The 17,118-nt window shown below is 39.6% G+C and overlaps 1 protein-coding gene across 7 annotated transcripts in view; it reads left to right on the top strand.

Moving 5' to 3' along the window:
* ralgapa1 (Ral GTPase activating protein catalytic subunit alpha 1) overlaps positions 1-17,118 on the top strand; it is a 79,147-nt gene that overhangs the window by 46,090 nt on the left and 15,939 nt on the right. For all 7 annotated transcript variants that reach the window (XM_084742199.1, XM_084742194.1, XM_084742196.1 and 4 more), the window contains 2 exons: positions 2,018-2,176; positions 5,421-5,548. In XM_084742199.1, the coding sequence (XP_084598325.1) occupies positions 2,018-2,176; positions 5,421-5,548 (287 nt within the window). The remainder of the gene's footprint in view (positions 1-2,017; positions 2,177-5,420; positions 5,549-17,118) is intronic.

The following is a 17,118-nucleotide window of genomic DNA, read 5'->3' as shown; positions in this document are numbered from 1 at the left end:
TGCTGCCACACACACAGACATGCGCACGCGCACACACACACACAGAAAAACCCACATGCACGCAGCACTGTGATTTCAGTCCGTTGCAGGGCATTTGTCCAGCTCTCACTCTTTGCTGTGTGTTCTGCTGCCTCTCATACCATATCTGCTTGAAGCGTGATTAAAAGGTTCAAAGCTGTATTACACCAACTGATTGTGGCATCAGAGATGACATCACTCTGATCTTCATGATTGAAACATTTTTAAAATAGTTATGTGGATCAGACAGCAAGACTCCATTTTGCCTAATCATACTGTGCCGCGTAACTGTTTTGACACCCAAAAATACAGCTCAAAGGTCATAATTCCAACGCTCCAGATGCGATCATGGCAGAGCTGTGAGTTGTGTGTCTTACTGACACTTTGAATTGCGAGCACCGTCAGAGGGAAGTGCCTCTAAAAGATTTATTTTAATTAGAACTTGATAAATACATCTCTATTCCTCCTGTGTTTTCCAAACTCTGTCTAATATATCAACTTAATGTATCACTCGTCAAGAAAATATCAGGCTAATTAAACCTATAACTCAAATTTGAAATTCAAGTAGTGTCATTATGGCAAGTGGGTGAAGTCACTTTCAAACATGATGAATAAGGTAACTCTTGCACAGTCCCACAGGCCTCCATATTAATTAATTCAACCTCAGGCTTGCATGGGAGATGGGTGAGCTGTGTGTGTGTGCACAAACAAGATTACATTTCATTAAATCGTGCATCCTGATACACCGTCTAATGAAATGTGGACAGCTTCATGGGTTAATAAATCCCTTCTGTAATGCAGACTAATTGCACTTCTTAAAAAATCTTGACAGAGGACAAAATACCAGAGGAAGGACCAGGTCATTGTCATTCAAGTAGGGCTGAACAATTAATGGAAATTTTATCATGATTTTTGACCCGCACATTTTTGCAGTTGTTTTTTTGTTTGTTTGTTTGTTTGTTTTTGTTGACCACCTCATACTTTTTGTAGTTTGGTTTTCTCCTGCAACATGATTGGATGCTGTCAGATTGGGTCAAAGTGGATCTGGGAAAATTCAGCGTCAGTTTGCTGGGAATGTATAGATTTAACATTAGATGATTCAGGAAATAAATCAATTTTGTTGCACTTTTTAAGTAAAAGACATCATCAAGGGAAGTCATCAGGTATTTTAAAGTAAAAAAAAAAAACTCAAGTCCAAGTGAAGTCATGAGTTACTGGTGTGTAAGTCCAAGCCAAGTTGCAAGTCTTCTCTGATTTTGATTTAGTCTGACTCAAGTCTAAGTCATGTGACTCGGGTCCACAACTGGGAAATACACAACAAATTCTAGTATATCACACATTTGAAAGGAAACGTCTGTAGTGTGTTTGTCTCAGGGCCAAGGCCAAGCACAGCAGGCATGTGAAGGTGTGTGACACACCAGACAAGTAGAGAGTTTTGTGTGTGTGTGTGTGTGTGTGTGTGTGTGTGTGTGTGTGTGTGTGTGTGTGTGTGTGTGTGTGTGTGTGTGTGTGTGTGTGTGTGTGTGTGTGTGTGTGTGTGTGTGTTGGCAGACATCAAGGTTAATGACAGACCTGTCACCAGCCCTGACTGTAGCCCACCGACTGAATTTGAACCAGACACGCACACATGCACAGAGATTCACACAGCATCAGCCTTGATCCCATCTGTCTTCCTGCCCGCACTCCATCTTTCCGAAGCTTCACTCTGTCTTTGTGTCCACTCTCCATCTTCACACACTCACTCCATCACCCCCAGGGCCACCTATAGCACGTACACACACAAAATCAAAAGCCTTGGGGTTATGATGGATACAGCCCATCTACCGTCTGTGTGTGTGTGTGTGTGTGTGTGTGTGTCTGCTTGTGTGTGTGTGTTTGGGATTGACTTAGTTTGTGTTGTTTATGCTGCTTGAAAGAAAAATGTGAGATGTTTATTCTGTTTTGATTTCACTGTTCATTTCTCTTTTCTGTTCCTTCCTCTTCTTTTCTCCTTCTCCAGCTTAGACACCTGGGTAACGACGAGGTCCACATTGTTTGGTCGGAGCATTCCAGAGACTACCGACGTGGCATCATCCCCACTGAGTTTGGAGATGTGCTAATCATCATCTACCCCATGAAGAACCACATGTATTCCATCCATATACTCAAAAAACCTGAGGTAAAAACAATCTTCAGCATTTCAGTATTGGACTCAAACTGCCGCTTGTCAATACTTTGCGCAATTATTCAGCATCTTTGCATTTTAGTGTTTCCTTGGAATCCTTCAAACTCATCATTAAACCCCAGGATGATAATTCAGTCTCCCTCCGGGCTAATCAGTAATAATTATGCTGTAAACTGTTGAGGAAGTGTAATTGTAGTGTGAATCACTGGCCAATCAGTGTAATTTGGCCACAGCTCTATGGATGGCACTTCTGGAATTATTAGATGACTTTTGTGAAACTGGGTATAAACATTCATTGTCCCCATATCCTTCACACTTTTCCTTACTTACTTTGGTTTATGATCAAATATTGCAAAACTAATGACATACCCCTCCTTCAGCCTCAGCTGTACTTTTATGTATAGTGTTAATTAGCAAAGGTTAATATACCAAACTAACATGGTAAACATAGTAAACATTATACATACATAACATCAGCATGTTAGCCTTGACATAGTCATTGTCATTAGTTGATGATAAGCAACTTTTCATGTGTTGGATTTAATTTTTTTTTTTTTGCTCACATGTAATTTTTAAGGTGGTATTAAGTTGTAACCAGTTATGTTAATATAAATCAATCAAATAATAACTGATGAGAATTAAACTGATTAAATATGTATTAATCACAATTAAATAAGGAAACTTGAATTGAAAAAAGAATATGAAAAAAATTAGGGGAAAAATTGTGTATTGTATCTTATTAATTAATAATTATTAATCAATTGGAAGCATTTTCAACTATCAGTGAAGTAAAATAACCATTAGTTGCTGTCCACATAGAGTGACCTGGCTTAATTAGAAAAGTTATTTATTAACATAACACAGATAAGTCAGCTAATGCCATAATTAAATGCTTTTAATGAGTTTACTGGTGGGGCAACATGTCTGGAACAAAATTGCTTTGTAAAATAAAGTTTCAAATTGTTGTCTGACACTAGTCTCAGCCAACCCATAATCCAGACACTACAACAAGTGCAACAACAGCCCTACCCTCTGCAGTGCCCGGTATGAAAGCTCATGAACACATGGAAGTTGGAAGAATGACTTCCCAACTACTGAATTACTGAAAGTAAATCTGCCCAAGAGCCAGTTATTGGGGTCAACACATTTAATAAATAGAATACTAAATGTAGAGACACCAATCAGTCATCCAATTAAACCATCTACAGTCACATAGTGGATAGACACATGTCACACTTTTACACCTCTAGATTAATATTGATATTACATCAGTGATTGAATCTTGATATTGTATAATGTATTGTAATATGGAGGTAAGTAGGAATAAAACTGTGAGTATGAGCAGTGCATCATTTTATGTTTCCTACCAGACTATACAGATATGCATCCAGATTGTCTAACAATCCTAGAGAGAGTCTTGCCTTGAGTCTTGCTGCTCTGGTTAATGTATCAGTCTAAAACACACAGACATTAATCCCACAGCACTGATAGCATAATTCCATTTGAAACAAGACCTAACACAATAAAATGCTGCTTTTTTGGTATGACATAGATACCACAGCACTAATAACATAACCTCATTCTGTGTCATTCATTCTACAAGCAAAAATATTGAATTATCATGAACCCAAAAACAAGTTAGATAAGATATTCTTTCTGTTGTTGTCCTGAAAGCAATGTATTCAGTCATAGAGTGCATGGCTCAGAGACCTGGTCTCCAGATAAATCCAATAAAAAACCTGACATTATTCTCTTTGGTGGATTCCACAAGCAAAGTATGTAATTGAATCAGAAAACCATAGCCTGAATCAAATAGTATACTTCAGTCATTACTTGTCAAGCTTAGTTCACTGAAACCCAGAGCCTCCCAGGCATTATTGTGTTTAAAGGCACAGTTCACATTAAAAAATACATATTTTTCCTCTTACCTTTTAGTGCTATTTATCCATCTGGATTGTTTTGGTTTGAGTTGCAGAGTTTTGGAGATATCGGCCGTAGAGATGTCTGCCTTCTCTCTATAATGTATATTTAATATAATGTGATGAGATGGCACTCAGTTTGTGGTACTCAAAACTCAAAAAAAAAAAATTTGAAAAACTCAACAGCTATGCCTCTCTCCCAAAATCATGACCTGGTTAATCAAAATAGTCTACAGACCTTGTTGTGACTAGTCTCATGTTGAAAATTGAATTTTTTATTTTGGGGTAAACTGTCCTTGGGGACAGTAATAAAAATATAGTGAGTTGTATGGTTCTCAGAGGCTTCCGTAGCAGTATGTTCATTATTAAAGGGTACTTCAGGTATATAGGTAGGTGGGTAAAAAGTCCAGGTTCAGCGACGTAATCGACATCACTGATTATGAAAATTCGTTGACTTGCATAACATGCATCGATGCATCGCTATGAACTGTTGTGCGCAGTCGAGCATGGATTCACCCAGAGCACTAGCTGCACAGAGCAGGCCTCACAGCAGTCTAAAGCGTACCACTGCTGCTCTGTACGAGTGCTGGAAGTGAAGCACAGCAAACACTTCCTGCAGCAGCATCACCCTGTTTACTTTGTGTCAGGACCCAAGCATGACATATGAATTTCTGTTAGTAGGAGTCACTTAACACCACGGGGTTAAAAGTGATGTCTGCACCGCTGCTTTTAAATTTACGCCATGTGTCATGTAATGGTGTTATTTAGCCATTTCATACTTTCTGTTCACTTTATTAGCCATGTATGAGTCAGAAATGATTAAAGCTAATGTTACAGATTGTAATTCATTTCAGTTATTTTCTTTGCCACACACTGATACACAAACACACAGCCAGTGATCATCTTACTTGCATATGGCTGCAGTGATGAAATAACTCCATGTCATAACCAGTTTAGGATTTAAGTCAAAATACGGAGTCTATTAAATAGGGTGGAAATAAGACTAAGTTTAAAATGTGTCACTATTGTCATTATTCTAATGTGCTTTATGTGTTTATTTTTCAGGATTATGATTAAATAAATTATTTAAATATTAATAAGACATGTTTTTGATATTCATGTTTATTTTAATTGTTATATTAATAGATATGAAAAAAAGTTTGATTAATTGAAAATATAAATATTAGATTAATTGTTTGAAAAATAATCGTTAGCTGCAGCCCTACTGGAATTACCCTCTTAACTATACAATGAAAAAAAAAGTGACTTCCTTTTTCCTGCTTTAATGCCTGTTTCACTGCTTGTCTTTGTGTGTGTAGGTGCCATTCTTTGGTCCACTGTTTGATGGTGCCATAGTGGACATGAAGATTTTACCCACCATGGTCAGAGCCACAGCTATCAACGCCAGTCGAGCTCTTAAATCCCTCATTCCCTTATACCAGAACTTGTATCCTTTGAAAACCCATCTCAGAATATCTAAAAGCAGGATCAGAAGCTAAAGGTAGGAAGAACCCTTCATTAAATACCTCATTGTCAGCTCTTTAAAAGTTAGTTGTTTTGCAGACTCTCTTTAGCTACTTTAACTTTTTGGAATATATTTGCACCACTGTGTTGACTGTTGAAATCCTTGCACATGTATCACTCAGCTCAAGTGTTAAGAATAGCAAATCAATGTCCAGTGGTGTTTGGCTTTCAGAATGTAAGTGCTAGTGTGATAGAGCTGTATTTAGTTGGTTCTGAAGTGCCATATATCAAGTGTGTGTGTTTGCCGTGCACAGCCGAGCAGAAAAAGTTGGGATACACAGCCCGTGTGTACATGTGTCTGTGTGCAGGAGAGAAAGAGAAACAGACAGACAGGTGTGCGTACAGTCTGTCTGCTTGATCCAATGCGATGGTAGTTTGGTTGGAAGAAGGCCGGCGGTCAATACTTATCGATGACTCTCCTCTCTAACGCTGTTCCTAAATGAGGGGTTTTGCTCTCTGGTCTCACACACAGACATGCACGCTCAAGTACAGACGTGTCCACACTCATGCACAGTCTTATTTCTAACAAACACGGACAGACGATTACACTGGCATGGACACAAGCTCCTCTGAGGAACAGCAGTGTACATACAGACACACACTCACACACCATTGTGAGGTGACAGTGTCCCCTGTTGAGGCGAGCTGAGCTACGGACTCATCATTGGAATTTCTTCTAAGTAGCACTTAAGGCAATTTGATCCCCTAATGATGCTGTCTTCCTGTCCACCTGCTTGTCTGTCTCTTCTTATCTTGTTTCCCTTCATTTCAGCCCCTTAGGTCCAAATAAGTTCCATTTTTTGCATCACAATAAAATAAGGTTTCAGATTGTAACTGCCATTGTTGAAAGGATGAATTTTGGGGTGTATGCCAGAAGCAATACTTTAGTAAAAGACACATTATAGCCATCATGAGCATGTGAGCATGGAGTTATTATACCACCAAAATCACCTACAACCTGAAATCACGTAGTGGGTATAAAATCCTTTGATTGTGTTCAACAGCATCCTCTCACAGTTCTTCTGTGAATTGTAAATGAAAGATGAATTTTTGCTGCCTCAAAGCTTAGTTTCATCATTATACTATTGTATAACATGGGACTGCTGTCGCTGAAGCATTTAATTGATAGCACAAGTTAAGGTAAAGGTTCCCTGTGGATTTTTCTTGTAAACAAAAAAAGTTATGTTGACAGTGTTGACCAAAACACATTGGACCTCATGCATGAATCATTCATACTAGGGATTAATGTTTTTCCTGAAAATTAGACTTTTTCTGTCCTGGGAAAAGAAGCCAGTTTTCTATTTTGTGTTAATTAATAGACTGTTGTGTTTTTCCAGCACGCAACACACACACATATCTGCTGCATGTTTTATGACAGTAAACTGCCAGCTTACATTTCCAGGCCTTCCAGAGAGAGTTTGATGGTCAGTCTGATATATCCCAATCCACTGTTTAACCAATATTCAGGCTGGATTACTCTCTAGCACACGTGGTCACCCCAAACAATTAACTCCACGGTTTCATTCTATACGTTCCTCTGGTCAGCAGGCCAATGAATCCCCTGTACACATGTGTGCATCAAAGCGCCATCAACACATCTGTCGCCCATCCTAAAACGGTAAAAATCTATAAAATAAACAAAATAATTTGTTATGCGCAGGATTTTGAATGCCTTGGCCCGCTGGCTGGGAGGGTGAGGGGCACAACCTTAATGCACCTGCTGCACCTCTGCATAAGAGAATCCTCTTGAAATCACTATAATGAAGCTCCAGTGTGATCCTCCATGTCTGTTGTCTGGGGGTCTGTGTTTTCTACAAAGACAGTGCTTTTCAAAGTAAAAACAAAAATAGCCAACAATGAATAGAATGATGGAGGACTTGAAAATTACAATAGTATAAGTTTTTTATCTCCACATCATACAAACGTTGCTCCAAAGCACTACTAGTTGTCAGAAATTCCACATGGTACCTTTTTCAGGGCAAAGAGGAAAAAGAAGAGGCAGGCAGTAAATAAACAAGAGAAATTTGCACAGCTTTTGAACCATTTACTTTCTGAAACCAGCCCCTAGCTAGCAGCTAGAGCAATAGCACAGGCAAAATAACTGTAGTTAGCTATGGCAAGCTCTGCAAAACATATTTATATTATGCATCTTATGTGGAAAGGCAAGACCTTTTTTCAAAAACTGGTTACGCCTTTCCAGTCAAGACGACGATGACTGCTGCAACAGGTAGCCATGCAATCAGTCTAACCCTAACATTCTTAGATACAAAACAGTTTTGTGGTTTTTTTTGTTTTTTTTTTTACCCAAAAGCCACACCCCTCACCCTGGACTCCATCCTTTTCCTGTCATTATCCCGCTTGTATCTCATCGTAATTTTTCCTACATCCTGCCTCCTTCCTCTGCCCTCTCTTTGTCCCTGTTTACTTTGTTTCTTGTCCCTGTCTCCCATCCCCCATTCACTGTGTTCTGTCTCTCTTTACTCTCCACTTGCCTCTTGTCCTTTATCTCCGTGTCCTCTTTTTCCCCCTCTTTTCCAACTTTCTCCCCTCTAATTTTCTCTCGACCCTAATCTTTCTCTCCTCTCTTTCTTCCCTTTCCCCCCTTTCTCCTCTTTTCAGAGAGATAATGTGAGTATTAGCAAAGATGCTGGCCAGGAACGTGGAAGGAGCACAGGGGGAAGGGGGAGACTGAAGAAGCCATTTTGCGCTGCCACGTCCACCCAGCGAGACAGAGACTTAGAGATTGTTAGGCCCAGTGTGGGGCTGTAGCTCGTAGCTAACACCCCCCGACCCCATTGTGTGTGTATGTGTCTCCGTGTGCACCTTCTTGCACATATTGTCTCTGTGTCAATTTGTGTGTGCTTTTTATGAGTGTGCAGACATGTAGACATCTTAACAGTTGTGTTTTTTCCTACATTTTTATGAGTCTGTGTGTATATCCATATACCTACTGTGTGTGTGATGATGCACACTTGCCTCAGGACACACTTGTGTCGCGCATGCTCGTTTCGAGGTGTTGGTGTGTGTGTCTGCGAGTGTCCTGGTGTGTATTGATTGGTGGTAGCAGCAGGTCGATGTCTCTGACAGGCTGAATTACAGTAATCAGTCATTATTGACTCCCCATCTCTCTGCTACACACACCTCTCTCTTCTCCTCTTCTGTCTCTCCACCTCACCCCCCCTCCCTGCTCTGCCCTCTACTTCTGTCACTCCTCCTTTCTTTCCTTTTCCCCATCTTCTGCCTAGTTTGACTTCTCTGTCCTAACATTCATCTTCGTCTTGTTGTGCCTTAATTTTTTTTTTTTTTAACTCCTGTTTTGTATCACTCTTATCATCATTTCTCTATCTCCCTCTCTAATCCTGTCCCTGTATTTTCTCTCCGAACTCCCTCATCTCAGTGCATCTGTTTCTTCTCCTGTCTGTCATATTGTCTGTTTTTCCTCTTTTTCAGATTTCTTTACTTTTCAATCTTCATTCAGTTTTTTTGCATGTTTTTGCTCACTCTTATTTTACCTTGTAAGAGTTAATAAATGACAACACATAAGGTAATACAATACATTAAGAGTATGTAAAAATTCCCATTTTGTGAAGATTGGGATCTGGTCATAACTACTGAATTTAAAAGAACATTAAAGGGATTGTTTGGGTTTTTTGAAGTGGGGTTGTATGAGATACTCATCCACGGTAGATTTCAGTCAATACACCCCCAGTTTGGAGAAGGACGCAGCAGTACCAGCACAAAAGCCACTTAAAAAAAAAAAAGACCACCCTGTGGCCTGGTACCTCAGTTGGTAGAGCGCTCGCCCCATGTGCTGAGGCCGTGGGTCCTCTGCGGCGGCCGTGGCTTTGACTCCTCTCTGTGGCCTTTTTGCTGCGTGTCATTTCTCTGCTCTTACCCCCCCTTTCCTGTCATGTCTTCAGCTGTCCTGATATTTTTCAGGGCCTAAAAGCCTCTCATATATTAAAAAAAAGACCCACCTAAACAAATCCATATCAGTGTAAGTGTACGCTATTTTAGGAATATTTTCATATTTTCTTTATCTTGCTGTCAGACAGCCCTTTATGATTGGTAACCCTGGTTATATAAATATAATTATAAAGCTCCCTCCAAACTAACCAAACTCCATAGACAAAATCAGTCATTTTACATTGCAGAACACTGGAGTTAAGGGCTGGTTCTGATTCACAGAAGTTACACAAGCGATCCAAACATGAAGCACAACAACAGAGGTGGAGCCTTATAGGGACATCTAATGCACAGCTTTTACCTTTTTGTTGTCAAATAAGACCAGACATTCCTAGAGACGAGCGCGCATGAGGGTTAGATGCCCTCAAGTACCTCAACAAGCTGCGTGTCATCCGTGTTTCAGCGCTGCATTGTAACATCAAGTATCATCACAGAGGGAATGAAACAGAAGCAAATAGGGAAAGAGAGGTGGAAAGAAGGCTGGCAGGGCGAAGTGTGTCAGTGGTTAACTGGCATTTTTCTCTTCTTTCTCTTTCTGTCTCTCTCTGTCTGTCTTCCTCTCCCCCTCTCTCTCTGCGTCTCCTGGCCCTCAGGGTGGTCCATCTGCCTTCTCTCCCTCTCTCTGATCTTTCATTCACCATGACTAGAGCCATCCAGCAACACACACACACACACGCAAAAACACACAGTGCCAGGCTGTTGGGGCAGCTGTGTGTAAGCACAGCTCTATCTCACATATCAGCTCACTGCAGCAAGAAAAGCAATCCAAGACTCCCCAACACACATAAATACACACCCATACATACTGCCCCTCTCCTTATATCCCTCACTATATTCACGTCTCAGTAAAATCTATCACAGTTTTAAAATTGACTCGTACAAACAGCAGCAAATCTTTGAGCAGTGCAGAGAAAGAAAAATGGATTCCTCTTGTAGCTCCCCACCACAGTGGAATCAATCCCTCTGAACTCATAGATTAGACCGGATCAAAGTAAGAAGCAGGCTGCTGAGTGATATATTGGGGTCACCACACCATAAGCGAAAGCTCCTGAACCTCTCGTTGCATTCAGATCATATCAGGAAAGTGGTCAAATTTGTGCAAAAGTGCATCCAAGGGACTTCTAAAATTTAAACACTCAACCTGGATTCATCCATTAAGATGAGATTTTTGTTTTACTGTAAACAATTTGCATTAAAAGACCTAAACCAAAAATAAATTGATCTTACTAACTTATTACTAAAGCATGACTTATTCATCTGTCCCATAGAGCTGCTATGTAGTTAAAAAATATTAAAACACAACAATAACCATGAACTTGCACAACATCCTCAACTGAAATTTCTCCCCAAAAAAGGCACTTTTTACTGCAGTTTGAGTAATGTTTGCTTAAAACTACAACTCCAAACTGTAGAAAGAAAATAGAACTATAGATTTGTGAAGCATTTTGAAAGATATACATCCTCAGCCACAGAAACAAAATCAGGAAGTAAAGGAAGTTTTGTGAGATGAACTAACATGTTGATTTGTTAACAACTGAATAACACCAGCTTTTTCCTTTAAACAGGCATTTGAAATATGGACTTGCAAAACAAAGTTGATAACATGATAGATTAATTGTATGAAGGTAATGACTTCATTAATTAAGCATCAGGTTAATAATTGCAACCCAATTAAAAATATCTGACTCGTCACTATTCTATCATTTGTCAGCAAAAGTTAGGTAACATATCATTCATATCAGTCATGGAGCTTTAATAACTAAAAGCATTGATTGCAACTTAATGCCGCAGTGATTCATTTTGTATATTTGGAAAGTGAAAATTGTGGTTACCAAGTTAAAGGTAGAATAGGTTGGATTTATCAGTTGCTGTTCGTAAACACACCAGTAAGATAGTTGATTGTTGAGACTTATTTCCCAAGAAGTCAAATACAGACATTTTGCGTTGGTGTCTCAAGCACAGCAAAATAATGCGAAAGGCCACTGGTGGAGGGCAGGGTCTCTGCGGATGCAGGTGCCACCACATACTTATGGTGGGTTGTGGGAGATTACTGAGAGGGTTTATTGCCATGCTTCTTTGGAAAATCCTGCAAAGTTTGCTCTTAAAATTGAAGTTGAATTGAGTTTTGTGATCACGAGTTGTTTGAGAGGAGCCACTGTGGACGGGTCGAGCACTTTGGCCAAGATTCACCTAGCTCAATCTCCTACAGCTGCTCTACCATCTGATAACACTGTGCGTGTGTTTGTTTGTGTGTGTTTGTGTGCGTGTGCCTGTGCGTGAAAGAGAGAGGGAGTTTGAGAGACATTTGTATATGATAGATAGGTGTTTGCGTGTGTGAGGATGTACATGTTTGTCAGCGTTTAGTGTGTTTGTGTGTGTGAAAGAGAAAGCTGTGGCTGTCCTCCATCTGCTCCTGGGTGATTGTGGTTCTGGGGAACAATGTTGGAGAGATACTAAGCTGTTACATACACACATACAAGCACAAGTTCCAGTAAGTGTGTGTATTTGTGTGCATGAATGTTGAAGCGTATATATCATCACTCCATTCACACTTGTGTACTTCATGGTGTTTATGTTGCATGTGTGTATGTGTATGTATTTCACTCTCAGGATTAGAGCTATTGTTTGTGTGTGTGTGTGTGTGTGTGTGTGTGTGTGTGTGTGTGTGTGTGTGTGTGTGTGTGTGTGTGTGTGTGTGTGTGTGTGTGTGTGTGTGTGTGTGTGTGTGTGTGTGTGTGTGGGACATCCCCTCTAGTAGTTGATTGGCAGAGATAGCTGCACTGAGGCTGGGGTCAGCATATGGCTCAGTGTGATAGCGATGCTGTGTTTGTGTGTGTGTGTTTTCTGTGCGTGTGTGTGTCGCTGCCTTTCCCTCTCTTTCACACTCTGTTCCCAGTGAAATGATGGCAGCTCTGGGCATGTAGCGCTATTATCCCCCATATCCACACACACACACTCAACCAAGAGCAGCCAAACGCCTAGCGGCCTGCCTGCCTTCTCTTTGCCAACTCCCACAATAGAGCCTATTGTCCCAGCGAGGCTACAATCTGCTGTGTGTGACAAGGAGTGTGTGTTCCTCACCATGGTAGAAAGGTGAGGGCAAAACCTTACAAATTGAAGACATTTTGTTATCGCTGATGCTGAAATGGGGTCATGTTATCCTTACCCTCCCCTGAGCTCCACTATACCCCTCAGCCACAGAAAGAGCATTTTGTCTGACATGAAAGAAAGCTGCGCTGCTGCTTCCTGTCTTCAGGTTGCATCCTGCTGTGTTTGATGGAATTAACAAATCAGTGAGATTTTAATTACAACTGATGATGCAGATGCATTGAAATCTCACTGAAATGTCTGACAGTTCATTGTAATATTTTTTTTCTAGAAATTAGAATAATTAAGAAGCATACATTTACATAAGACTACTAACGAGGTATGGAGGACATTAACTGCCAAACTCAGAAACAAATGAATGACTAATTAATTAATGTGCCAGTAAATGCACAAAAAATAATATTAAATATAAATGTAGGTATGAATTAATTTATAAAATGTGAAAATTGCTATTTCTGTTTCAGTTTGCTTTGTATTTATTAACCTTTGTATTAATTCCCCCTTTTTACTTATTAACTTTCTCGCTTAATTGCCATTTTATATGTTATTTTTTGTGCATTTACAATTGCTTTTTTTCTGTGTTATTTTCCTCCATTTATTTCCCCAAATGTTGTTACAGAAGCAATTTATGTCCCATTTTATAAATTCATTTAGGACAGTAACTAATAATTATTTTCATTATCAATTAATCTGTTAAGCATTTTTTCAATTAACCAATTAGTTGTTTAGTAAATAAAATATCAGAAAATTGAAAATGTTGATTACTGTTTCCCAAAGTGACAAGTGACAAAGCGACATCCTCAAATGTGGATTAATCATTGCAGCTCTAAATTAATTAATGCCTACATTTATTTTTAATATTATGTTTGATGCATTTAATGGCATATTTATTTATCTATTGAGTCATTTACTTTTGATTTTGACAGTTACAGTCCTCCATACTAAAGAGTCAGTATAAAACATCTTTTTAGAGTGAAAAACAAAGCTTCTTCATATTGTAAAATGGATGAATATAAATATATTTTGTCTCTCTGTTCTTCATTGAAAAGCCAGTTTTCTGTGAGCAGCTATACTGGCAAAAAGCACAGCACGTTGAGTGGTATTTGATGCTTTAGGACACAATTAGGATTAGGTTAAGGGTCTGTGTATTGAGGGTTAAGGGTAAGGAAATGAGTATGCGTGTGTGTGTGCGCGCGCACATGCAGAGGGGGGAGGTGATCGTGGTTAATTGTTTCCCATCGGGTAGATAGAGGAAATGAAAAGAAAAGGGTGAGGAGGAGGGGTCATGGCTAATCTCTTCCACTTCTCCTTGGGGAAATGGGTGTGTGAGTGTGTTTGTGCGGGTGGGATCCTTTCGGGACCTCAAGTCTGTTTCACAAGCACATTTTAGCACTAAGATTTTTCGACACTTAGGCTGGTGTGTAATGAAATTATACAGATGTTATATTTAGTCTGATATTGTGTTTGAATTATAAGTCACATGCTTATTTTTCAAGTAAAAATATGTTTTGTTTTGTTTTTTCATAAATCATAGGAATTTTTTTTTGCTTGACTGGTCCTTAAAATTCACATTCCCACCTGACTGTGAGTGAGTGAATTAAAACCCTTTTGGGTTTGCAATAAAACATGTGTGTGAGGGCTGAAAGGCTGCTATGTTGTATGGTTGGACAGAAGACCTACCATATCATGTTGAGAGGCTATTACTTAATTGGCATTAATTAAAAATACTAAAACTGTTTAAAGGTGTTTTCATATGTTTATATGATTTCATATACCATAGACAATAATTTCAAAAAGAGTGACCAAATGTCCTGAACATGTAGGTACAGTCTAAATTAAGAGCATTTGTCCAGAATCCCAAATTCATTTTAACCCTTCTGTCGTGACACGCCCACCCTCAGCTTTTCACCCATTCTCATCTGGTCATACAACAAGAAATATTATTTTTAAAGCAATTCTGTCATTCTGTCAGCACTGATATTACATATTGGTGTAGCAGAAAATTTGAGATGCCTGCCTATTTTAGACATTTGCTGCCATGCACACATAGATGTCTGGGTGACAGTCTGAGACCAGAGTTATCAAAGAGAAAAAAAGGCAAATAGCTGCTTAGCAAGGAGGAGTATTACTTTAGATATTACTCATGTCCTATCATTTTTTGTGGTCTGATTTCAGGAATATATGATTCATGTAATGGGCGAGTGTGTCTATGTATGTGTGTTTGTGTGCACTCATACGCTCCTTGTCGCGGAGAGCTGTGCAGACACATGAGTTGTACCCATCAGTGGCTTGATCACATCTTGTTGGAGCAGACCCCCCTCTGACTGGTAAACAAGCTAATCTGTGGTGTGTGTGGGTGTAAATGTGTGAATGCACTTTGTGGCAGCTTGTGTGAATGTAAGTATTTTTATGTGACAAGGTGTTTAAAATTCAGGGAGGGTGTCACGGATGACCAAGACCGCGACGGAGCGCAGAGCAGCAAACTGTGTCAGAAACACTAACAGTCCTCTTTAGTTTGGCCTTTAAGAGACTCAAAGAGGAGGATGGTCTTCACAGGCTCGGAGCAGGGATGTTAGTCAATAACTGATGATTGATTAACCACTGTTTAAATTGGATAGAAGAGAAAACATATTAACCAACATCTAATGAGTGCAGAGTCTGACAGTATTTCCCTGCAGGTGTTTTCATTGCGACCAAAAAAGTTTATCGGGCACAAGTTATCATATATTTTCATTGCAGATTAATGTACTGATTGATTTCTCAATTAATCAATTTGTCTGTAAAATATTGTTTATTATAATTTAAGATTAGCAAAAATGAAAAATCATCACATAAAGAAGGTGGAACTAAGGGTGCTCTGCTCAGGATTTTTTGCTAGAAGCACTATCAGCCATTACTGATCATGTGGTCTGTTTGAAGCCTTCTATTTATCATGGAGCATCATTTTTTTATTTAATAATTCTTAACAACATTGTATATTTAGTACAAGTATAAAACAATTTAGCACAGAGGTACTTGGGTAGCCACTGTACAACAATATTGTTGAGTTTGCTAATGATGATGTCTATGATGAGAACTGTGTCCATAGCAACAGTCTGCTATTCAGAAATAACAGACCTTAGAAAGCTGTAACTGACAGAAATGGAGACTTGAATATTTAGCAAAGTGGTTGCATACTTACAGTGGATCATGAGTGATGATTGAGAGGGATTATTGCCTTGCTTTTCTGTGCCAAATTATTCTGCTTAAAAATATATTTTAGACTACTTATAGAAAGTGCTCTGGGATAAACGGAAAGACAGGAGGCAAATTTTCCTTCACTTTGAGTCTTCTTGAAACAACAGGGATGTCAGGAAATACTTATTTTTTCATGTCACCTTTCATATCCACAGTAGGGATTCATCTCTCTCTCTCTCTGTGTGTGTGTGTGTGTGTGTGTGTGTGTGTGTGTGTGTGTGTGTGTGTGTGTGTGTGTGTGTGTGTGTGTGTGTGTGTGTGTGTGTGTGTGTGTGTATGTGTGGAGGATGAGCCTGCAGATAAGAACAGGATCCATCTCCTTAATCAGAGAATTATTGTTATGGCCTCAGTGACGTTCACCAACACCCATGCTGTGTGCGCGCAAGTGTGTGTTTGTGCACTTTGCCGTGTGTGTCCGTTAAATAAAGCTTGTAATTGCGCTGGCAGCTTTAGGGCTCCCCAGTGGTGACAGGCAGGAGGGTTAGGGCGCACACACACACACACACATATGTCAAAGGGTGAAATAGTGGTGTGACAAGGGGCCAATTAATGTATCACGTCTGTTTTTCTCCTTGGCCTCTGCTTCTGCATTGGGTTAAAGAGCAGATGAATTGGGGTAAATACAATTGTGGAAGTGTGTGCGCAGGGGTGTGTGTGTTTCCGCGCACATCGGCCCCTAACAATAAGTAGTGCATTAGACCAACCTATCTCTGTCCTCATCTTTTGGCGTACGTGGACACACACACACTTTCTTAATGAAATCACAAAGCCTCCATATCATTGCTATCACAGAAAGATATAAACCCATTAGCTTGTTCCTTTGGGCATGGACACACACACACACAGACACGCACAGGTTTATCATTACACGCTGTAAAGCTTTTCCAATTGTATTATCCCTCTGATGTCCTTCTCTCTGTTGTCTGTTCCAATGCCTGGGGTGGAGAGGACAGATAGGCTGTGTGTTTGTGTGTGTGTTAGCGTGTGTGAGATGCACAGTGAGATACTGTGTGTGTGTGTGTGTGTGTGTGTGTGTGTGTGTGTGTGTGTGTGTGTGTTTCAGAAGAGAGGTATCTTGTAGACTAGATGTTAGAAGTTGTGTAATTGCACTTTCAGTTTTTACCTTTCAAAATAGATTTAAAAGCTTCACTGTGAAATATTAATACATAAAACAAACATACA

This window comes from Lutjanus erythropterus, chromosome 18, assembly GCF_056507025.1.
Source record: "Lutjanus erythropterus isolate fLutEry1 chromosome 18, fLutEry1.hap2, whole genome shotgun sequence".
In the NCBI taxonomy this organism is placed as follows: domain Eukaryota; kingdom Metazoa; phylum Chordata; class Actinopteri; order Lutjaniformes; family Lutjanidae; genus Lutjanus; species Lutjanus erythropterus.
The sequence above is the reverse complement of the archived record's forward strand: the minus strand, read 5'-3'. Positions and strand labels throughout refer to the sequence as shown.